The sequence below is a fragment of the Sapajus apella genome, unplaced genomic scaffold (assembly GCF_009761245.1).
Source record: "Sapajus apella isolate SASKATOON/1434 unplaced genomic scaffold, GSC_monkey_1.0 scaffold14, whole genome shotgun sequence".
NCBI classification, from domain to species: domain Eukaryota; kingdom Metazoa; phylum Chordata; class Mammalia; order Primates; family Cebidae; genus Sapajus; species Sapajus apella.
Window position 1 is genome coordinate 31,055,470 of NW_022436954.1, and position 24,453 is coordinate 31,079,922.

Consider the following 24,453-nt stretch of genomic DNA (forward strand, 5'->3'; position numbering starts at 1 on the left):
GCTGGAGTGCAGTGGCGCAACCTCTGCCTCCCGGGTTCAAGAGATTCTCCTGCCTCAGCCTCTGGAGTAGCTGGGATTGTAGGCACCCGCCACTATGCCCAGCTAATTTTTATATTTTTAGTAGAGACAGGGTTTCACCATGCTGGCCAGGGTGGTCTCGAACTCCTCATCTCATGATTCGTCTGCCTCGGCCTCCCTAAGTGTTGGGATTACCGGCGTGAGCCACTGTGCCCTGTCTGAGACAAGAATTTTTTGAACCTTGGAGGCGGAGGTTGCGGTGAATTGAGATCGCACCACTGCACTCCTGTCTGGGTGGCAGAGTGAGAATCTGCCTCAAAAAAATAAAATAAAATAAAATAAAAAAAGAATTAAGGCAATATAATCATGAAATATATAATTCAAATGGTGAATCATTAAAAGTCAATTTAATAATAATTTTAGGGCTGGGTGCAGTGGCTCACACTTGTAATCCCAGCACTTTGGGAGGCCGAGGCGGGTTGATCACCTGAGGTAGGGAGTTTGAGACCAGCTTGACTAACATATGGAGAAACCCCTTCCCTACTAAAAATACAAAATTAGCTGGGTGTGGTGGTTTATGCCTGTAATCCTATACTCAGGAGGCTGAGGCAGGAGAATCACTTGAACTCAGAAGGTGGGGCTTGCGGTGAGCCCAGATGGAGCCAATGCACTCGAGAATGAGCAACAAGAGCAAAACTCCGTCTCAAAAAAAGAAAAAAAATGGTAATTAAAAAAAATTAGAACTACACTAAAACATTTGAGTATGATACTTTGCTCTTCAGTACTCAAACTATTGAGTTTATAAAACTATTACCAATTTGATTAATGTCTCAAACACAAATTCACTTTAAAAAAATGAGTATCAAAGAATGAATAGAAATGCACTTAAAGTATAATTAAAAAAATACTCAAAGTTGTTGGACAACTGGAGACAATATTAGTAGTTTTTTTTTTTTCATACAAAACTATGAAAGAAACATTTAGAACACCAATAAAGAACTTTCCGCAAAAAGTTTTGTAGTCACAGTAACAAAAGTTCCTTTGATAGGCCAGGCACGGTGGCTGCCTGCCTGCAATCCCAGCACTTTGGGAGGCCAAAGTGGGCAGATCACATAAGCTCAGGGGCCCTTCGAGATCATCCTGGCCAACACGGTGAAACCCTGTTTGCCACGTGGGGTGGTCTGCTCCCGCAATCTCAGCTACTCGGGACTCAGGAGGCTGAGGCATGAGAATCGCTTGAACCGGAGGTTGCATTGAGCCAAGATCACACCACTGCACTACAGCCTGGGCCACAGAGCAAGAATCTGTCTCAAAAAAAAAAAAAAAAGTTCCTTTGACAGTGTTTATTTTTTGCCTTGCAAATAAGTATTTCAAACAGTTTGAAATCTGGTAACATAGATGTACCTAGAATAAAATGCAACATGTGACTTAACAGTGAGGCTAAAAATCAATTTTATGACAATATGTAGAACATTTCAGACTCTTAGGGAAGGAAATAATGAAAAAATCTATTGTTTTTAAATGTTTTAATGTTTAAGTTTATATATTTACAAGAACTTTATATTTCAGGTTCACATTTAGACAGGTTCCTTCATTATAGCACTTAAAGCCATACCAGAATACATAGAATAACTTTACTCTTTAGATGAAAAGATAAACATAAACTGAAATATGTATCATGAAAGCCATCAAAAAGGATCAGGTCCAGGGTCAGTGGCTCAAGGCTGTAATCCCAGCACTTTGGGAGGCCATGGTAGGCAGATCACTTGAGCTCAAGAGTTTGAGACAAGTCTGGACAACATGGCAAAACTCCATCTCTACAAAAAATACAAAAATTAGTGAGGCATGCTGGGGGGCTGTGGCGGGAGGATCATTTGAGCATGGGAAGTTGTGGCTGCAGTGAGCAGTGTTTGCGCCACTGCACTCCAGCCTCAGTAACAAGGTGAGACCCAGTCACAAACAAACAAAAGGATCAGAATAAAGGGTTTGCTTTGGGACAAGAGTAGACTAATGTTTAATTTCATAGTGACGTACTAATGTTTTAATCCATTTGAACATCTTACATCACACTTCCTTACTTTCCCTTAAATGCAAAAATTAACATTTAATTACCTAACAGCCGTTTTGCGTACATATAAGGAGATGAAGTAATATAAGCAAACAAGAGACATTATGGTATCTAAGCTAGAGCACGCACTATTACAAAGTTTATTACTTTAACCTATTTCCTATAGGGAGTATTTAGTTTTCTTATCTAACCTCTTGAGTTACATTTATGTCTCCTCAAATAAGGAATTTATGTAAGGCCTCCACTGGGACAGACAGAGAAGTAAAGATTTTTTAACATGCACTATGGGACAATGAGAACAGATCATGAAACAGTTTTCCAATTAAAAGAAGTGATTAACAAGCACAAGTGCCTGGCCCAGGGAGGTACTCAGAAAGAGTGACCTTTGCCATTCTGGTAATTCTTTTTTTGGTGGGTAGGGAGGTGACTGGGTGTTATCGTGTTGCCCAGATTGGAGTGCAGTGGTACAATTATGGCTTACTGCAGCTTCAATCTCCCAGGCTCAAGGGATTCTCCTACCTCAGCCTCTGAAAGAGCTGGGATTATACGTACATGTAACCATGAGTGGCTAATTCTTTTTTTTCTCTTTTAATTCTTTCTTTCTTTGTAGAGATTGGGTCTCACTATATTGCCCAGGCTGGTTTTGAACTTCTGGGCTCAAACTAGCCTCCCACCTTGGCCTCCCCAAGTGTTGAGTTTACAGGCAGGAGTGACCACGCTGGCCTAAAAATCTCATGTGTAGTAAAATTCTAATGTTTAGAAAATTTGGACATTAACACATAATGGGGACATATTAAAATCATTTTTATCAACCAAATATCTTCTCAAGCTTCTTTTACAAAAACGTAAGAAGGCTCTATTATGTAAATTCACTAGATTCACATTTAGGTTGGTTCTAGTAAAGTTTGGTCATTGTGAATGTTACTTATGGGGAATAAGACGTAACTCATTAACTAATTTAATGAGTTAATTTACAAGATCTTGTAAATGCTAGGATCTTCCTATCTTATGATTTTTAAAATCGTAAGACAACCAAAGGGCTTTTGTTGCTTAAATTAACTAAAGGTTTTAAAAAATCAAGTTTTTCTATGTGTACTAAGATAATTTTGACCTATACATATATATACATTTATACAGCAGCAATATTTCTCCATTCTTCTAAACTTGAGTTAGTGAGACACGATCTCAAAGCATTTCTACAAGATACCTCTGTATAAGGTATTTTGATGTCTTTTACTTAATAAATGGAAGGTCTAGCTGCATTTTAACTTAAAAGTTGGAATGTTTGTAGCCATGCTCCCATCAAAAAATAAATGAAAAGCCAAAACAACCAACCACAATAGCATACCCTGATGTATTCTTTGAAAGCTAGCTTTTAATTTACTTTTAAGTTTAGTAATCCATTAGTAATTTTATCTAATTCCAAAAGCAACATAGACTTCACACTAATAGTTCCCAATTAAAATTGAAATACCTTTTCCCAACAGTCCACTAAAATGTATTACAGATAATAGGGCAAGGAAGCAATCATCTTATTTCTGTAATGAAAACAAACAAACAAAAAGGAGTAAAATGGCCTTATTTACCACTTCCTCTCCCCTTTCATCCTAACTTAAGAAAATTACCAACACACTTTCTAAGTCACGAAGCAAAATAAACTCTTCTTTTTTTGAGACAGGGTCTCACTGTCATCTAGGCTAGGAGGAGTGGTGTGATCACTGCTCACTACAGCCTTGACCTCCCAGGATCAGGGATCCTCCCCCTGTCAGCCTCCTGAGTAGCTGGGACTACAGGTGTGCACCACCAAGCTTGGGTAATTTTTGTATTTTCTGAAGAGCCAGGATTTATCTATGTTGCCCAGGCTTGTCTCAAACTCCTGGGCTCAAGTAATCCACCCATCTTGGCTTCCCAAAGTGCTGGGATTACAGGTGTGAGCAACCACATTTGGCCAGCAAATAAACTCTTGGTGTTACTTCTAGGCCTCTTTAAGATGTATATTTATTTCCAGCTTACTAAAAATACAAATAGAGGACTTCACATACACAAAAGAATACAGGAGTTTAAATGTTAAAGATAATTAGCAAGCTTGACATTTTAAAGAATTAATTTCATCAAGATTTTAAATCTTTTAAAAATAGGCTTTTTTCTTAAAACCAGAAACAATATTTAATACCTAGGAAATAATATCAGAAAATTTAAGATCTTGTAAATGCCAGGATCTTTCTATCTTATGATTTTTAAAATCATAAGACAACTAAAGGGCTTTTGTTGTTTCAATTCACACAGTAGTAAGACAACTGTATTAGTACTATGAATATTTTAAAGGGAGCGTTCAATCCCCACTCTGTCCCCAATACAAACCTCTGATTAAGCTATAATTTTGAGTAAATGAAGTCAAATTAATACACTAGAATATGAAGGCCTTTCTTCAATGTTAGGGAAAGTAAAAGGGAAAAGAAATGAAAGTCAGAAAAGGTAACTGATTTATGCCAGTCCTTTCAGAGCTCTATACAAAGGAATAATTTTGCTTAAAATTATAAAAAAGTATTTTTGGGAAAATGCAATTTAAAAAACAAGTTCATATTGTTTCCTTGGTTCGCAGTAATAGCCTTAACTACTGAATTAATGCTGGACCTCAAATTAAGTTGCAGTTATTTTGATAACAAGTCTACTTTTTCTTCCCTGAGCATGATAAAATATCGTGACTACTCTTCATTATGATACCATTATTGGCTGGGTAAACATGAGAATCAAAATAAAGCTAGGAATCATAAAAATAGTTTCGTAGATTAAGTCACACGAAACAGTTTTACATAGCAATAAAAGTGTACATTTTTCTTAAATGTACAGCTCATTCGTTGCTAAAATATCCTAACCAAGATTATGTTAAATATATAGTCCAAGCTCAACGTATATTAACCCATGCTATACATTAACATATAGTAAAGGAAATAAGCCCACTAGTGTTTACTTTTTGACATCGGTGTTAAAAAATGGTTGCTACCATCACGCTCCTTTCAGAGTACTCTTCCTAGACTATTATTTACCTCAAATCCCTATTTGACAATCAAAATTTAACAGCACAGAGGTCAAATCTGCAGTTACCCTTCCTTTAAGCATCTTTCCGGAGAATGAAATTACGGATAATTCTCCTAGGTTAGACATATGGTCCTAACATGGAGTATACATTTATGGGGAATGGGAGTGGCAGGGGGGAATTCTGCCAGAATTCTTTTCCTGCTATAATCTTTCTTTGGAAACCTTTGGAAGAGAAATGAAGTATTTATTCAATCGATGGAATATCTATCTTTCCTTTTCCAAAATATAAGTGTTATTTACATATAGTGTCCTCAAATAACAATACAAATATCCTAGAAGGGCAAAGTTGAGAACATGGGTTAGATAAGCTGAGAATTCTAAAAATTTAAATGTAGCTAACTTGTGAAATGTATTTCAATATCTCATAATAAAATTAGGTTGTCAGAACAAAAACATTTAATATAATTAGGTCACATTTGAAAGATGCAGATAGGAATTTTCAAATTTCTGAAACATTTTGGAATAAGTAATGGAAATAGTGAATCATCAAATGACTAACAATTAGCATGTATGATGCCTTTCAAATATATTTTGCATCTATGTTTAAAATCACAATGATGTCATGGTGGCAGTAGTAAAATGTCACTGTACTACGTGGAAGCTATAATATTTACTTGTTACACAGTAACCACATAATATATTTTAGCCATTAATCATAATATCACAGTATAGTCTTACCATTCTAATACCGTAACATCCTATTATCGTTATCTTTTGTCACAATATGGTCATATTGCGCTTGTCACAACTTGAGTTAAATAACAACATAATCTAAATTTGCTTATACAGAAAATCGGAATACAAAAATGTCATTAAGAGGATAAAGCTAAAATACTTCTGGACATATTTATTTTTCAAGATGTAGTCAATTCTATTAAGACTTCTTCTACTTTGCATTTTGAGAATTAACTGCATGCATGAAAAATATATTTCAAAGTATTCAACAACCAATACTGTTTCAATCACCTTAATGAACAGCAATTTTTAGCATAAGCTTGTTACAGTTAAATACACTACTACAGTCCCCCATTCCAAGCTAATACGGAAAATTTAAAAATTACTGTTCAAGTTTGTATCTCCGAAGAAACATATATAGAAGGTGCTTTGGGTTCTCTTTTTGATAGGTACTTTAAGAGACGATAGTTAAATCATTAATCTGAGGTTCAATAAATGGCCAAAGCCCCCTGGAAAGAATTCTTAAAAATTTCAGACAGCTGTAGCCTAGTGGAGAGAGCACTAAATGTGAAGCCAAGATCAGCACACATGGTCAATGGTTTTTTGAGACTGTTCATGTCACTTAATTTGTTTTCAGAGCTCAAACATGAAACTCAATCCTACATATTTCATAATTTCTTGTCTCAGTTTTTTTCTACACATTATTTTTCTTGTAATCAACAACTTATTGAGAACCTACTAAGTGCCAGGAACTATGCTAGGTAGGTTTTGTTATTCTAATGAGGAACTGAAGACATTATAAATAGAAACATAACCTTTTTGTTTGGAAGGTTTTAGTATCAAGTGAATGAAGTTACATATCCTATGGAATTAAAAAATACATAAGGCCTAGAAATAGCTTCCAAACTTAAAGTTCAAACATAAGGGGATATCTATTGAGGCTCACAAGGCAAAAACGGTGAACTTTGCTAACTAGATATTTTGAATCACTTCTGTTTACAGTACCATGCAACTCAAAGAAAATATAATTGAAACAACAGTACCATGCAATTCAAAGAAAATATACTTGAAACAATTATGTGAAAAATACTTAAACTTATGTAGAAATAACCAGGAAATGAAATGACAGAATCAAGAAGCCATACTCTTTCTCATTGGTTGCTTGTCTTATTACTTTCTCTGCACTAAACCTATGAAAAACCTACTTTGAGGAGATAACCGAGAGAAATGTCAAGCGACGTACAAGAACAAGCAATGACAGTGATATTTTATGAAAGTGTACAAGAAATAACAGACACATACCGCACACTGAAAAAAGTTACGAAATGTAAACACAGACGGGGTACATTTTATGAATGTATGCTGCTTTAATGGAGCAGCATTCAGATAGAAATTAATATAGAAGCTTTATTAACACAGTAAATCTGTCCTACCAACCTAATCTGGTCAATCCTTTCCATATAACAGTTATGAAACAAGCATATTCTTCAGCAGGCTTCTCATAAAATTCCAGAGATTTTAAAGGAAAGCGTAAGAACTAGACATCCTTTTCTCGTTAAAATGTGAATTGAATTTAAAGATGTCGTTAAGCAATCAATTCTGGGAAGCAAAATGCGTATAAAAAAACCGAAAAAATATATACACATATTTAACGCAGACATGAGTGTGACGAAATATCAACGACAGGCTCTAATTAGTTTATAAGGATTACGAGTCAACATAAACCTCTCTCTTAAAGTCAAAATGTTTTAAGATTTAGACCCAGAGAATAGGCAGTCGGAAGGTCAAAAAGGGGAAATCCTTTTTTTTCCAGCATTTTCTAACGAAGGCTGTCTCCCCCAATTATAAAAACTTTTGTAGGTTGGTCTCCACCGTGAGCTGCCTGGAGACAGCAGAAGCGAGGTATCCTCAATGAATAGCTAAACCATCTCCTAAATTAATGTCTTCCCTTGACTAGAAAGCATTTCAGAGTAAAAGCATGTACGAATTCTGCCGTAATAGGAAAAGGGGTTAGTGTGCAGGGAACGAGAATAGAGAGCGGGGGCACTAAAACATGTTTAGTTAACAGCGCTCAAAGTCTCCCCACAACCCGTATTCCCCTCCATCTCAGTCAGACCAGGCTATTCTCTCCTTGTCCGAAGGTTTAGGGGTCAGAGAGAGATGTGGGGTCAAAGTGGCTTCCGCGACAGGTCCCCTCCCTGTTTCCCCTCGGTTGAGCCCAGATCTCCACTCTGAACCGACCTAAGAGCTGGTCCAGGGCTGGGAGCCCAGTTGATACCAGCAGCTGTCCATTCCGCACCGACGGTCGCGTGCCCGTAATGGACACCAGTCGAGGGCCGCTGTCGTTGGTCCCGCTGGCTCTAGGACCCCTCCTCTGGAAACTCGTGACGTTGCTCTTGCTGCCTGTCGCCACCGCAGACCCAGCACTCCCGGCGTCACCGCCGCAGGTTGCCACTGCCGCCATTTTGAAACCTCCCAAGTTAACCCAATAGGAACTCTGGGAACGCAAATCTCCGGCCTGTCAGAGCCGTTCCCAAACTCCCGCCTCCTGGCCCCTACCGCGGCTCTCGTAACCAATAGGACTGAGACGTCCCTCCCAAGCCAACCAATCGGAAGGCGCATTGCTGAAAAGTGCTTTCTACGTAAGGACGTTCGACTTCGGTGGAGCCCAGGTGAGAAAGGCCCACCTGTGTCGTGGTTGCGGGTCTTCAGGGTTCTTTGGGGCCAGAGGTAGGTAATACCACGTAACGTTCTTCTCCTTTTGAGTGCCTTCATTCACACTGAGTTAAAGAAAATGTTGGTGAACCGATAAACCTTAGGGCTTATCAAGCAATTGCTAGTAGCTTGCACCTTTCTCCGCTGTTTGAGGAGAGACTTTTTTCCTGCTCATTTCTCTTTTGATTTCTCAGAGAAAATTCACTCCGCCTTCCCCACGATGTCTTTTCCTTAATTTTGTGTTATATGGAAAGGATGGGGCCTCTTAACCTTAATGAGTTGCTTGCTGAACGCCGGGGCTTAGTTCGCTTGTGCCTAGAGGTTTGGATTTAGACCTCAGAGCGAAAACTCTTGAACTTTGAGGTCCATCTGGTTTTCCTGCGTCTGACAAAATATACCTCTCTGATAAGTTACGATATGAAGCTTTCGTTAATTTTAATTAGTGCTTCTGGAAGTCGTGGTTGTCTTTCCTCAGCGGTGTAAATGACAAGTGTTACTCTGACAACCTTGTTCACACATTTAATTGTCGTTTGCTGTTAAAGCCGCTGCAAATAACAGAAAATGCTTTGGGTATCTTTCCCCAAAAAAACTGCTGGGAAGAATTAGGAATGTACTTACTTTATTTTGTGAACCTTGAATTGAGAGTTTATTACTAAAATAGGGATTTTATATGTGGGGAAAAAAACATGTATTTTGAGTTGTATTTTCGTGTTTAGTTTTTTTCTGAAAATTGAGCAGGGATCCCCCTGCTCAGTGGGTAACTGATGTTTAAAGGCAATCATGACTGACAAATGTCTAAATTAAAAAGATTCCCAAATCATTCCTGCACTGCTGAGTTACTGACTTTGACAGCCATCTGTGATACCTTTTAATTAGACCCAAACTTCATTGAAATTCTTGCAATTGAATTGTTTTGAATCTCATTGACCTGTTGAAATTTTTGGACTGATTCTATTTGATAAATTGAAGTTAGTATTGCTAAATAGTGACTGGAGTTTTTCATTTGGGGAGGATTTTTGTTTGTTTGCTTGTTTTTTAGAACCATGTTTAGGAAAAAACTATTTCACACTATATCAACTGGAAAGCTTTGATCAAGGTTGCTTTCATATTGAATCTTAAATCTAAGTTATTCAATAAATAACTGTTGAATGATTACTGTCTGCTTGGACTTAATCTTGTCATTTTAGACCTATGGTAATAAAAATCTGGAGAAGATAAAATTAACACATGGAAAGCAACATATTACTTAAAACGAACACATTAAATAGTATGTGCTAATTTTATCCTGTAGTAAATAAGCACTAAGACCAAAACAAAAAGTGACAAAGCAGTCCAATATCAGAGAGAAACTTCTTGAATATCTTCTTTCTTTAACTTTATTTTAGGTTCTGGGCTTCATGTGCAGGATGTGCAGCTTTGTTACATAGGTAAAGGTGTGCTGTGGTGGTTTGCTGCACAGATCAACCCATCATCTAGGTATTAAGCCCAGTATCCATTAGCTATTCTTCCTGAGGCTCTCTGTTCCTCTACCTCCACAAGTATTTTTGATGCTCTGAAATTTTTGAAATACTACATATAATTATTATTTTTTGACAGATAGCATTGTTTGTATCGTGTACCACATGATGCTATGAAATATATGTACATTCTGGAATGGTTAAATCTAGCTCATTAGCAATGCATTACCTCAGATAGTTATCATTTTTGTGGTAAGAGTACATAATATCTACACTCTTTGCATTTTTTAAAGAATACAATGTATCATCATTATAGTCAACTTGCGATAATTTTATGCTATATAATAGATTTTTTGAAATTTATTCCTCCTATCTAATTGTAGTTATGTATCCCTCACCAAGGTCTCTCCATCCTCACTCCAACCATCCTGGCCTCTGGTAAACACCTTTATACTTTCTACTTCTATGAGATTAACTATTAGATTCCACCTATAAGTGAGATCATGTTCTATTTGTCTTTCTGTGCCTGTCTTATTTCACTTAACATAATGGTATAATTAGTTTTTATAGGCTTCTGTACTACATATTCCTTTGTTTCCTACTGTATTTACTTAACGCTTTAGTTTTCCAAAGATGATGATAGTGGTGCTTTGTTTGCCTCATTACTAGAACTGAAGAATTCTTTTCCAACTTCAACTATAATTCTGGAAAGATGATCTACGTACACACCAAAGTATTCGTGAATTTAGGATATACCTCTGGTATAACACTATCATAGAATAAATCGGCTTTTTTGTTTTTTTTTTACAAAGATAAAACCTTTGCTCCCAAATAAGCCCAGATTCTTGAACTTACCAGCAAACAGTAGAGTTAACTATAAAACATGGGAATAAATGAAGTATTCATGGAAAGGAAGAGTTATAAGTTGTAGAGTTGACTATAAAACATGGGAATAAATGAAGTATTCATGGAAAGGAAGAGTTAAAAGTTATATGTTTAGGTGTATTATTAATTAATTAATTCTTTATGAAGGACATACTGAGTTCCAGGAACTCCATCAGAGCTCAGGTTACAGGAGAAAAATATACTGCCTCCTTACTTCTTGAGTTCACAGCTAGGGAAGATAGATGGGTAAATAGGCTTATAAAGTATAGTTAACCCATGAACAATGTGGGGATCAGGGTGTCGACCCCCACACCCATGTAGTTGAAAATGCACATATAACTTTTGACTCCTCCCAAACTTAACTGCTAATAGTCTACTTTTGATTACTGGAAGCTGTACCAATAACATCCGTGGATTAACATATAATTTGTATGTTATATGTGTTAAGTACTGCATTCTTACCATGAAGTAAGCTAGAGAAAAGAAAATGTTAAGCAAATCATAGGAAGAAAATATATTTGCCATGCATTAAGTGGAGGTGGATCATGATACAGGTCTTCATTCTTATCTTCTTCATGTTGAGTAGGCTGAGGAGAAGGAGGAAGAGAAGGGGTTGGTCTTGCAAATCTCAAGGGTGGAAGAGAACCAGAAGGTAGAAGGGGAGGCCGAAAAGGTAGGCGCACTCAATATAGCTTTATGAAAGTTCATCCTAATTTGTCGGTTTTGCTTTTTCAGCTCTCTAAAAATGTTTCTGTACAGTACCAATTCGTCTTCTGTTGTTTGCTTTATTTTCAGTGTCTGTGTTATAGTAGGCATCCATGTCAGGAGAAGTCAAAGCAGTCTTGAATAACTGGAACAACACTTCTGCCAGATTGCCTAATATCAGCTTGTTTTCTGGCACTGCTTCTTCTACCTCTTATCATCTGGCACTGTTTGGAAGCATTCATCTCCATCAAGTCATCTTCTGTTAATTCCTCTGATGTGGTTTCTGTTGGCTCTTGAATTTCTCCAATATCTGTATCTTAAACTCTTCCCTCCCAACTTTTTTTTTTTGGCAATATTCACAATCTTCCCCATGACTTCCTTGATTGACTGTTGTAAATCCTGCAGGAAACCAATTTGAGATAAATAGAAAACATATAATGAACATGATAAGCAATTAGCACCCTCTGATACAAGTGGACACCTCTTCAGTTGGTTTTTCAGTGACTTCTCTGGCCCTGCAGTCCATATCACTTTTATGTCTGTGCAGGTAAAGTGTATAGCAGAGATACTGTGAAGGCTCTACTGGGCCTGCTGGTATTCCAGCAGCGTGATTGAAGGAATGAATACTAAAGTCATGCCTAAACAGAGGGAATTCCTCAACTTGTGGTAATTTTTTTTTTTTTTTTTTTTGCTCCCTTTGTGTCATTATATTCGCAAAGAGAAACTATAGTCCTGAGTTATAGCACCACAGATTTCTTTCACTGTTTTTCTACTTTTCTACCTTTATTATACTCTCTGCTTCTATGAGATCAACTATTAGATTCCATTAGATCCACTATTAGAGTCTGTGTTTGACTTCCCTTGCTTAACATTTTTGTGAAATGATTCTTGTTAGTGTGTATTGTGGCTGATCTATTCTTATTGCTGTATAGTATTGTAAAAATGTATTACAATTCATTATCTGTTCTGCTATTAAAAGGGATTTGGATAGTTTCCCATTTGTGGCCATTTTTTCAATGCAATTGTACCAGTTTATACTCTTACCAGGAGCAATTGAGAATTTTTGTTACTTCTCATCCTTATCAACACAATATTTTTCTTTCTTTTCATTTCAGCTATTTTAAGAGGGTTGTGGTATGGCTTTGTCATTTGAATTACTACTGATGAAGTTGAGCACCTGTTTATATGTTTATTGGCCATTTGGGTAAACGCTTTTGTGAAAGGGTCTATTCATGTTTTTTAATTTTACAAATTTGGATTGTCTGCCTCTCTCCCATGGATTTATAGGAGTTCTTTTACATTTTGGATGAGTTCATTTTCAAATAAATTCATTACAAGTATCTTCTGTTAGTCTGTGGCTTGTCTTTTCATTTTCCTGTCTTTTGATTTTAGTCAAAATATATTTTGACTTATCAATTTTGTCTTTTTGGCTAGTGCTTTATGGCTGTGTTTGCTACTCCAAAATTTTGAAGATGATCTCCATGTTTTGTTTTTCTAAAAGCCCTGATGTTTTACTTTTAATATTTGTGTTTGCACTTTGTTGGAATTGACTTGTGTGTGTTTGGTGTGAGGCAGTGGTAAAGATGCATTTGTGTTTCCTATATTGGTGTCCTATTGACCTAGCACCATTTACTGAAAAAAAGATCTTTCCTTGCTATGTTTACTCATCTTTTTTTTGTTTTTTTTTGAGGCAGAGTCTTCCTCTGTCGCCCAGGCTGGAGTGCACTGGCATGATCTCAGCTCACTACAACCTCCGCCTCTTGGGTTCAAGCGATTTTCCTGCCTCAGCCTCCTGAGTAGCTGGGACTACAGGTGCGTGCCACCACACTCAGCTAATTTTTGTATTTTTAGTAGAGACAGGGTTTCACTAAACTCCTGACCTTGTGATCCGCCCGCCTTAGACTCCCAAAGTGTTGGGATTACAGGCATGAGCCACTGCACCCGGCTGCATCATCACTTTATTAATAAAGTCACACATAAATTAGGCAGATTTCATTTTGAACTTTCCATTGGTTAGTGTATGTCTTCAGGTTCTTCAGGAAGCTGGCTTCCTTTCAGAATTTTAGCCACACTGTACTGTGCTGACCTCAGGTTAAATCAGTAAGAACAGGAAACTCACCCTGTGGCAATTCTTTCTTACCTAAGTCTGACTATCCAGCATGTTTGCTTCTGTAGAGCTGAGACTCCATCTCAAAAAAAAAAAAAAAAAAAAAAAAAAAAACTGTAGAGACTTCATGTAATTGATCTTTGTCTTTTGTTCAGAGTTTATAGTTGTTATCTATGGTAGGATTGGTCTGTTATAAGCTTACTTTGCTATACTGGAATGAGCTCTTACTATCCTTTGTGACTCTAGTAATTTCTTCATTTATTTATTGCTGATAAATATATATCAGCAATTGATAATGAGTTTCTTTTCTTTTTTTCTTCATTGTTAAATGTTGCTGGGAATTTTTCACTTAATCTTTTTTTAAAAAAACCCAAATTTGGCTTTATTGGTTTTTCTCAGTGTTTACTTTCTACTATTGAATCGATTACCACTCTTTATTATTTGTTTCCTTCTACATTTCATAGTTTTGATTTGCTGAGGTTTTGTTTGTTCTCCCTTCTTATACTAAAAGCTTAATTTATTGATTTTCTGCCTTTTCTAATAGATCATATATAGTTAGGGTGTGCTCTAGCTGTTCCTACAAATATGGCATTTTATGTTTTAATGACTTATTTCAAAATATTTACTAATTTTTGTTTTGATTTTCTCTTTGGTCCATGGATTATTTAGGACATTTTTGAAAGTGATGAAATACTGAATTATATTGGATGCTAGGAAATCAGAAGTAAGCTGGAACTGACCAGGGCAAAAGAGTACTTATGGTCATCATAATTTTAGTGGATTTTAAGGTATAAACAGAAAACTGGGGAATTTAAATTAAAATTTAAAAAGCCATTGTATAGTCATGTCTAAGAATGTGCAGTGTAATGGGGTAAATGCGTCCAAGGGTGAATATGTTTTAGTTCAAGATTCGTCAAATAAATCTATCTACAAGAAAAAATAAAGGCAACCAAGATGTTTTTAATGGTCAACACAAAAGCATTAAAATTTTTAGCAAAAAAAGAAAAAGAAATTTCAGAGAATGGTCCAACATTTGTATATTATTCAGTCTGGGACTTTTCTTCATATTTGCATGTAGCCAACATGAGGCATTAAATAATGGCTTACTGTTGTTCCTCTTACATGTCAACTAGAGTCTCATAGGATAAAGCTGCCATGTTAAAGCATGTGTGATGTTCTAATTATCATGGACATTTTGGCTCAGATTTGATCAATTTCCCTTCAGTTTGAATAATTATGGAAGCCCAGGAGTAGGCCAAATATTTAAACTATTCCATATGAAGCTTCTTAAATCACATATATTGATTTTGCATGAAGGGACCCCCAGGCTCCTAAAGCTCCTCTCTAAAGAAATATATAATTCCTGGACCAATGGGTAGTATTAGAGTGAAATTTATTATTTTGACTACTGTTTCTCAGTTTAAGAGTCTGGATATGAAGTACATTTTGATGAGTTTCTTGCAGGATAAAATCAAAGTTAGATATCCTAGCAAACATTGTTTTCAGTAACTCAGAACCATATTGGATCCATTTATTACCACAGTTTAAAAAATTGCTAATGGCCCTTGTTTTATGTAATTATTCTACCTCATTTTGAATTCTGTTTTCTTAGGAAACTTTTTTTATTATTGCTTTCAAATTTGATATCATTCATTACATTCTCAATCTTGAACTATTTTATAATCTTTTCCACATCTATGATCGATCATATTTAGTTTCTCATTTGTAGTACTATATCTTTGAATTTTCTCTCAATTTACATTTTTTCTCCCTGACTTTGAAGGATTTTAGAAATATCTATTTCAGTGATATTTTCATACAACGATGTCTTAGATTTATGCATTAATTATTTTCTTTTTCTTTCTTTCTTTTTTTTTTTTTTTTTTTTTGAGGCAGAGTTTCACTCTGTTGCCCAGGGTAAATTGCAGTGGCATGATCTTGGCTCACTGTAACCTGTGCATCCCAGGTTTAAGTAATTCTCATGCCTCAGCCTCCCAAGTAGTAAGGATTACAAGCATATGTTACTATGCCAAGCTAATTTTTGTATTATTATTATTATTTTTTTTATTAGAGGTGGGATTTTACCGTGTTGGCCAGGCTGGACTCAAACTCCTGGGCTCAAGTGATCCACCTGCCTCAGCCTCCCAAAATGCTGGGACTACAGGCGTGAGCCACCATGCCCAGCCATTATTTTTGTTTCTAAAACCCCTAATTTCTGTGTTTTTCTAAATGTATTTCTTCTTCCTGCTTCTCTGAGTGTCTTTTGCCATTCTGTGCTGCTGTAACAAAATACCTGAGATTGGGTAATTTATAATGAACAGAAATTTATTGGCTCACAATTCAGGAAACTGCGAAGTCCAAGATTGAGGGGCTGGTGTCTGGCGAGGGTGTCCTTGCTGTGTGATTACATGGTGGAAGGGCCCAAGAGAGGGCAAAAGAAAAAAAGAGAGTGAACTCTCAACTTCAATCCCATTTATAGTTTGCATTAATCCATTCATGATTGTGGAGCCCTGAGATCTAAACACCACTCAATTGACCTCACCTCTCAAATTGCACTGGGAATTAAATTTCCAACAGGTGCTTTTTGGGGGACACATTCAGACTGTAGCACTTACGTATGTTTTTTCAGTGTAGCAATTGTTAAAGCAATAATTAAAATGCAGTTACCTATCGTGGTAATATCCAGATGAGCTCTGTCCAGTAGAACCTCCTGTGTTGATGGAAATGTTCTGTATCTACACTGTCCAGTATAATAGTCATTAAACATATATGATTATAGAGTACTTAAAATTTGACTGATATGACAGAGGAACTGAATTTTAATCTTATTAATTTTAATTATTTTAGGTTATTTATTTAAACAGCTATATGTGGCTAGTTTGTACTATATTAAATCACACAGCTCTAGATCAAGATTTGGCAAGCTTTTCCTATAAAAGACCAAATAGTAAATAATTTTAGGCTTTGTGGTCCATATGGTCTCTATTGCAACTATTCAACTGCTATGGGAGCACAAAGCAGTCACAGATAACATGTAACAAAATGAGCGAGAATTTGTCCCAGTAAAACTTTATTTGCTGGGCCGGGCGCGGTGGCTCAAGCCTGTAATCCCAGCACTTTGGGAGGCCGAGGCAGGTGGATCACGAGGTCAAGAGATCGAGACCATTCTGGTCAACATGGTGAAACCCCGTCTCTACTAAAAATACAAAAAATTAGCTGGGCATGGTGGCGTGTGCCTGTAATCCCAGCTACTCAGGAGGCTGAGGCAGGAGAATTGCCTGAGCCCAGGAGGCGGAGGTTGCGGTGAGCCGAGATCGCGCCATTGCACTCCAGCCTGGGTAACAAGAGCAAAACTCCGTCTCAAAAAAAAAACAAAAACAAAAACAAAAACTTTATTTGCTGAAACAGAGTCAGCTGAATTTGACCCATGGGCCCTCGTTTGGCAACCTCTGCTCTAGATCTAAAGAAAAAAGTGTCTACAGCTCTATGTATTTTTATTTCGTTTGCCCTGTGTTCCCTGAGTCCTTTCAAGACCCGCCTTTGGTGGGGTAGGGGTGGGAGAGCAGGGGGAGAGAGAGAGAGATAGAGTGTGTATGTGTCTGTGTGTTTCTTTTGTGTGTGCGTGTATGTGGAATAGATTTCTGGAGGGGAGAGAGGAGTGACTTTTCCTGAAAGTTTAGGAACATTACACTCCTTTGGATTGTTCCTCTTTGACTTTTTCTCCGCCTTTTCTGTTTTTTTTGTGAATGGGAGGAGGTGATGGCATATGTTTTATGTTTGTATTCCATTCTTTTAATTCTCTGCCTCTCCTTTTACAGATGCAATATTTTTTCAGTATCTCTGCCAACGTTAAATAGATTTCCTTTCCTTTTTTTTCTCCCTGAATTACCTCTGATTTCTCTAGGGTTGCTTATTCAGATTAGTTATTTTCATTATGCATCTTATTTCTTATGCTTGTGGTTTCCTTAACTGTAGGCTATTTATTCATGTTCATAAATAAAGGAAGAGTTGAATAATATAGATAACTGGAGTATATTTTCTCTGTCTTTGTTTTTCCGACAAATCTTTAGCTTAAATGGAAAAAAATAGTGTGACCAATTTTCTTGTGGGTTGGTAGGACTTAATGTATTGGTGTGCCTTAATTTATTGGTGCGCTTTGCTTCAAAGTGCATAATTAAGGAACAAGGACACTGACCCAGTCCTTCTCTAATAGCCAAATAAAGATGCCCCATACTGGCTCTCCAACCTCCATACTGAGACACCAAATTCTTCTCAGGCAGATCATACCTTTTTTACTTATTTATTTATTTTAGCCTCCAGAACTGCTGATTTCGCCCTGAACCTCTTTGGAGCCACAGGATGAAACGTCCCATCTTCTTGAAGCATTTTTGTGTGTTTCTGCTTGACTAGAGGTGGGCATACATTTTCTGGGACCAGATAGTAAATATTTTAGGTTTTGCAGGTAATACGATCTCTTAACTCTGCCATGGGAAAGTAGCCGGAGATAGCATTAACAAATGAGCATGGTTGTGTTTTAATAACACTTTGTGTACACTGAAATTTGAATTTTGTGTAGTTTTCACATGTTAGAAAATATGCTTCTTCTTTATTCTTTCAGCCATTTAAAAATGCAAAAGCATGTGATGGGCTGGGAGATTTGCCCTGTGAACCATATTTTGCCAGCTATGTCTTGACTGTTATTCACTCCGTTCTTTTCAGCCTATCACTGTGGTTTTTTATATGCTTGGTCTTCCAGAAATCCTTCAAAATCTCTAGTATGTTGATACCTTTCATTCCTTTTCTCAGTGTTTATTTCTATTTATTTTTTAAAATGTACTATCATTTCAGTGCAGTTTTTGGAGAGAGTAGCAGTAAATCTGTCTACTGTTTTGAACCACAGTCCCATTTAGGCATGATATTTGAAACAAAAGGCACATGGTAGAGCTGAAATGTTAAGTATCTTCTTTAGTATCTTCTTCAGTATCTGCACTTCTCTATCCATGGATGTACTGGTAATTAAGTATACTAAGTAATGTTTTTATTGAATGCTTATTGTAGTTTCTGGAATGTTTTGAATGCTTTATATGAATGATGTCACATAAAGATAAGTAACTTGTTCTATCTAGGTCAGAAAGCTTGTAAGTAGAAGTTCCAGGATTCACAATAGAGTTAGGCTGTCTGACTCCAGAATTCATACTCTTATCCACTATTTTCCACTTCAGTCCAAATACAGCCTTAGTTTCCTCCTCAAGGTAGCTGTATATGTAGCCAGTTTATGAATATTAACATAAAACATGAAGCATATTTGCCCTGATAAAATGGGTATATATTTATAGTGATTAAAAGGGTGAGGAAAAGTGATGAGAAAGTGATTGAGGTAGTAAGTGGGACATAGGTAGCTGGGAGGTAAAAGATTTTGAGTTTCATAAGACCTGTTTTAATCTTGTAAAAAAAAAATGAGAACGCTTTGTTTCTCCAGGACATAGAAATTTCACTTTCAACTGAGATTAAAGAGCTTTATAACAGTGTTATCCAATGCTGAAACAGATTCCTTTGTAATAAAATACTTGCTTCTTAAAATCTTTAGAATTTTCTAGTTTTGCTTTTTGTATTTTTTATTCCCCAAAGTGAAAGGTTTAAAGAATAACATTAAAGGTCATTTGGTATTACAATTTTTCAATTAGTCAAAATGAAAAATTTGAAAATAATTTTGTAGTCTATTTGGTATTCTAAGGTTGAATTTTTTTTAAAAAATAAAGCAAATTATGTTTTTTCTACTAACATTTCCTGAATCAACTCACATGAAAATTAATAGATTATGATCATATATGATGATGATTTTTCCCTCACTAAGCATTAGAATATGTTCACTTTACTGCTTATCAGTAGCCCAGCTTCGATTGTCTAATTGAAGTATTAGTGTCCATGTCTGCTCCCTAAACTGGCTAAAGGTCTTGAGCTTTTTACAAAATTTTTTTTTTAATGTGTGATAAAAATATACATAACATAAAATTAATCACTTTCATCATTTTTAAGTATACAAATAAGTGACATTCAGAATACTTACTATGTTGTGTAATCATTGCCACTATTTCCAAAACTTTTTCATCATTCGAAAAAGAAATATTCTACCCAACAAACAGTAACTTGTTATTCTCCTTTGTTTCAACCCCTGATAACCTGTATTCTACTCTCTATGAATTTGCCAACTTACTATAAGCACCTCATATAAGTGGAATCATGCAATATTCTTTTGTTAATACTTGCATAATTTTTACTTAGCATAATGTTTTTCAGAGTGTATGTATTTTGTATCATGTATGGGAACTTCATTTTTTTATGGCTGAATAATCTATTGCAGATGCTCTTTGACTTACAATGGAGTTATGTCCTGATTAGCCCATTTTAAGTTGAAAATACCATAAGTTGAAAATGCATTTAATACCCTGATAAACCCATTATGAGGTTGAAAGATCATAAGCGAAACCATTGTTAAATAAAGGACCATCTGTACGTGTGTGTGTGTGTGTGTGTGTGTGTGTGTATATATATATATTATATATGCAATCTTATATATATGATTATATGTTATATAAGATTATTATATATAAGATTGCATATGTAAATTATAACATATATATAAGATCACACACACACACCCACACACACACACACACACACCTCACAGTTTGTTTATCCGTTCATCTGTTGATAGACTCCATGGTTGTTTTTACCTTTGGCTATTGTAGATAGTGCTACAGTGAACATTGGCATACAAGTATATTTGAATCTCTGGTTTCATCTCCTTTGGGTGTACACATTACAGTGGAATTGCTGTATTATATGGAAATTCTATGATTAACTTTTTAAGGTCCCACCAACCTGTTTTCCACATTGGCTGTACCATTTTGCATCCCCGCCATTAGTGCACAAGGGTTACAGTTTCACCACATCCTTACCAACATTTGTTATTTATTTATTTATTTTTTTATAATAGTCATCCTAATGCATATGATGTAATATCTTATTGTGGTTTTGATTTGCATTTCCCTAATGACTAGGGATGTTTAACATCTTTTCATGTGCTTATTGGCCATTTGTATGCCTTGTCTGGAGAGATGCCTTTTGAAAACCTTTGCCCATTTTGAGAGTAATGGCTTTGTTTTGTTTTTTGGGGTTGTTGTTGAGTTATATATTTTTTATATATTCTGGACCTTGACCCTTAATTAGATATGTGATATGCAAATACTTTCATCCTGTGATGGTATTTTTTGATGCTCAAAAGGTTTTAATTTGAGGAAGTCCAGTTCATATATTTTTATTTCTTTTGTGGCCTGTTTTTGTTGCTGTATCCAATGAATCATGGCCAATCAAGATTTATATAGTTTTAGCTCTTACATTTAGGTTTCTGATCTATTTTGAGTTAATTTTATATGGTGTAAGACAAAAGCCCAACTTCATTTTTTTTATGTTGATACCTAGTTTTCTCAATGCCATGTGTTGAAAAGACTGCCTTTCCACCATTGAATAGTCTTGCTACCCTTGTCAAAAATCATTTGGCCATTTATGTCAACATTATTTCTGTGCTGTTTATTCTATTTTAATGGTTTATAGATCTGTCATTACGGCAGGACTACATTCTTTTGATTATTACAACTTTGTACTAAATTTTGTCTCAGGGCTTAATAATAACAACACTTGAAACCACTGTGTGTAAGTCCTTCTGCCATGACTTTAAGTTTCCTGAGGGCTTCCCAGCCCTGTAGAACTGTAAGTCAATTAAACCCCTTTTTTGAAAATAAATAAATAAATAAATAAATTACCCAGTCTCAGGCAGTTGTTTATGCATGCCTGAGACTGGCCTGAGAATGAACTAATATAGTAAATTGGTACTGAGGGAGTGGGGTGCTGCTGTATGGATACCTGAAAATGTGGAAGCGACTTTGGAACTGGGTGACAGGCGGAGGTTGGAACAGTTTGGAGGGCTCAGAAGAAGACAGGAAAATGTAGGAAAGTTTGGAACTTCCCAGAGACTTGTTGAATGGCTTTGATCAAAATGCTGATAGTGATATGGACAATTAAGTCCAGGCTGAGGTGGTCTCAGGTGGAGATGAGCAACTTATTAGGAAATGGAGCAAAGGTAACTCTTACTATGCTTTGGCAAAGAGACCGGTGACATTTTGCCTGACTATGCCATAGAAAAAACCATTTTCCGGGGAGAAATTCAAGACAGCTACAGAAATTTGCATATTTAACGAAGCCCAGTGTTAATCACCAAGACAATGGGGAAAATGCCTCCAGGAAATGTCGGAGACCTTCACAGCAGTCCCTTCCATTACAGGCTGCTAGGAGGAAAAAATGGTTTTCTAGGCAGGGCCTCGAGTTCCCCCTGTTCTGTGCAGTCCTGAGGCATGGTGTCCTGCATCCTAGTTGTGTCAGCTCCAGCGATGGCTTAAAGAGGCAAGGGTGCAGCTCGGGCCATTGCTTCAGAGGGTGCAGGCCCCAAGCCTTGGTGACTTCCACGTGGTGTTGGGCCTGTGGGTGCACAGAAGTCAAGAATTGAGATGTGGGAATCTCCTCATAGATTTCATAGGATGTATGGGAATGCCTAGATGTCTAAGCAGAAGTCTACTGTAGGGGCAGAGCCCTCACGGAAAACCTCTGCTAGAGCAATGTGGAAGGGAAATGTGGAGTTGAAGCCCCCAAATACTCCCCACTGGGGCACTGCCTAGTGGAGCTGTGAGAAGAGGGCCTTGGTCTTCCAGATCCCAGAATGGTAGATCCACTGACAGCTTGCGCCGTGCACATGAAAAAGCTGCAGACACTCAAAGCCAGCCCATGAAAGCAGGCAGGAGGGGGCTGTAGCATGCAAAGCCATGGAGGCAGAGTTGCCCAAGGCCTTGGGAACCCACCTCTTGCATCAGTGTGACCTGGATGTAAGATGTGGAGTCAGAGGAGATCCTTTTGGAACGTTAAGGTTTAAAGACTTCCCTATTGGATTTTGGACTTGCATGGGTCCCATAGCCCCCTTTTTTTTTTGCCAATTTCTCCCATTTGGAATGGATGTATTTACCCAATGCTTGTACCCTTCTTGTATCTAGGAAGTAACTAACTTGCTTTTGATTTTATAGGCTTATAGGTGGAAGGGACTTGCTTTGTCTCAGATGAGACTTTGGACTTGGACTTTTGGGTTAATTCTAGAGTGAGCTAACATTCAAGGGAACTATTAGAAAGGCATGATTGTGTTTTGAAATGTGAGGACATGAAATTTTGGTGGGGTTAGGGGTGAAATGATGGGGTTTGACTATTCCCCCACCCAAATGTCATCTTAAATTGTAGTGTCCATAATCCCCACATATTATGTGAGGGAACTGGTAGGAGGTAATTGAATCATGGGGGTGGTTACCCCCATACTGTTCTCATTATAGTGAGTGAGTTCTCATGAGATCTGATAGTTTTATAAGGGGCTTTCCCCTCTTTGCTTGGCACTTCTCCTTCTTGTCACCATGTGAAGAAGGACATGTTTGCTTCTCCTTCTACCATGATTGTAAGTTTCCTGAGGCTTCCCCATTCCTGCAGAACTGTGAGTCAATTAAACCTCTTTTCTTTATCGATTACCCAGTCTTGGGTATTTCTTTACAGCAGTGTGAGAACAGAGTAATACAATTATTTTGGCTTTCCAGGGTCCCTTAATATTTTTTATAGAAAAACTACAGGCATGCATGATCTTACTTGTGTTTCACTTTATCAAATTTTGAAGATATTACATTTTTTACAGATTGAAGATTTGTGACAACCCTGAAATGAACAAGTCTGTTGGTCCTATTTTTCCAACCATGCATGCTCACTTTGTGTGTCTGTGTCACATTTTGATAATTCTTGCAATATTTCAGTATTTCAAACTTTTTCATCATTATTATATCTGCAGTGGTTATCTGTGATCAGGGTATTTGATGTTGTTATTGTAATTATTTTGAGTACCAGAAACTGTGCCCTCATAAGATGGTTAACCTAATAAATGTGTGCATGTTGACTGTTCTATCAACCAGCTATTCTCCCATCTGTCCTTCCCTGGCCTCCCTATTTACTTCCTATTCACTTCATTGTGTTACTGAGACATAGTAATATTGAAATTAGGATAATTAACCATACAGTGGTCTTTAAGTGTTCAAGTGAAAGAAAGCATTGCATATTTGTCACCTTAAATAAAAAGCTAGAAAACAATTAAGCTTACTGAGGAAGGCCTGTTGAAAGCTGAGACAAGCCAAGAGGTAGGCCTCTTGCAAACAGTTAAGCTATGAATGCAGTGGAAAAATTCATGAACTAATGAATGATGAGAAAGAGAAACAACCTTATTGCTGATATGGAGAAAGTTTTAGTTGTCTGGATAGTTCAAATCAGCCACAACATTCCTTCAAGTCAAAGCCCAATCAAGAGTAAGATCCTGTTTCTTTTCAATTCTGTGAAGGCTGAGAGGTGAGGAAGCTGCAGAAGAACATTTGGAAGATAGCAGAGGTTGTATTAATGAGGTTTAAGGTAAGAGACCATAACATAAAAGTGTATGGTGAGCTGTAGCAAGTTATCTATATCTAGTCAAGATAGTTGATATAGGTGGGTACATGAAATAACAAATTTTCAGTGTGGATGAAACAGCCTTCTGTTGGAAGAAGATGCTATCTAGAACTTTTCATAGCTGGAGAGAAGTCAATGCCTAGCTTTGAAGC

General features: G+C 36.8%; 2 protein-coding genes and 1 long non-coding RNA gene across 12 annotated transcripts in view; 1 reads left to right on the plus strand and 2 right to left on the minus strand.

Moving 5' to 3' along the window:
* Nucleotides 1–8,380, minus strand: part of ELP4 (elongator acetyltransferase complex subunit 4) — a 249,766-nt gene extending 241,386 nt beyond the window's left edge. For 2 of the 6 annotated variants that reach the window (XM_032282332.1, XM_032282334.1), the window contains exon 1: nt 8,102–8,377. In XM_032282332.1, coding sequence (XP_032138223.1) covers nt 8,102–8,324 — 223 coding nt within the window. In that variant the 5' untranslated portion in view covers nt 8,325–8,377. Of the gene's footprint in view, nt 1–8,101 lie in introns of all 6 variants that reach the window. The other 4 variants (XM_032282329.1, XM_032282333.1, XM_032282331.1 and 1 more) reach the window with 4 other exon arrangements.
* An 80-nt stretch (nt 8,381–8,460) lies between these two features.
* The window catches only part of IMMP1L (inner mitochondrial membrane peptidase subunit 1), a 69,613-nt gene continuing 53,620 nt past the window's right edge, over nt 8,461–24,453 (plus strand). The window contains exon 1 of one of the 5 annotated variants that reach the window (XM_032282358.1): nt 8,461–8,532. The gene's annotated coding sequence lies outside the window, so the exon portion shown is untranslated. Of the gene's footprint in view, nt 8,591–12,169; nt 12,289–24,453 lie in introns of those variants that run through there. The other 4 variants (XM_032282355.1, XM_032282357.1, XM_032282354.1 and 1 more) reach the window with 4 other exon arrangements.
* LOC116554359 lies at nt 11,408–24,328 on the minus strand. The gene is made up of 2 exons (XR_004270183.1): nt 24,081–24,328; nt 11,408–12,021 (listed from the first exon to the last, which is right to left on the minus strand). It is a non-coding gene; the product is annotated as an uncharacterized LOC116554359 (long non-coding RNA).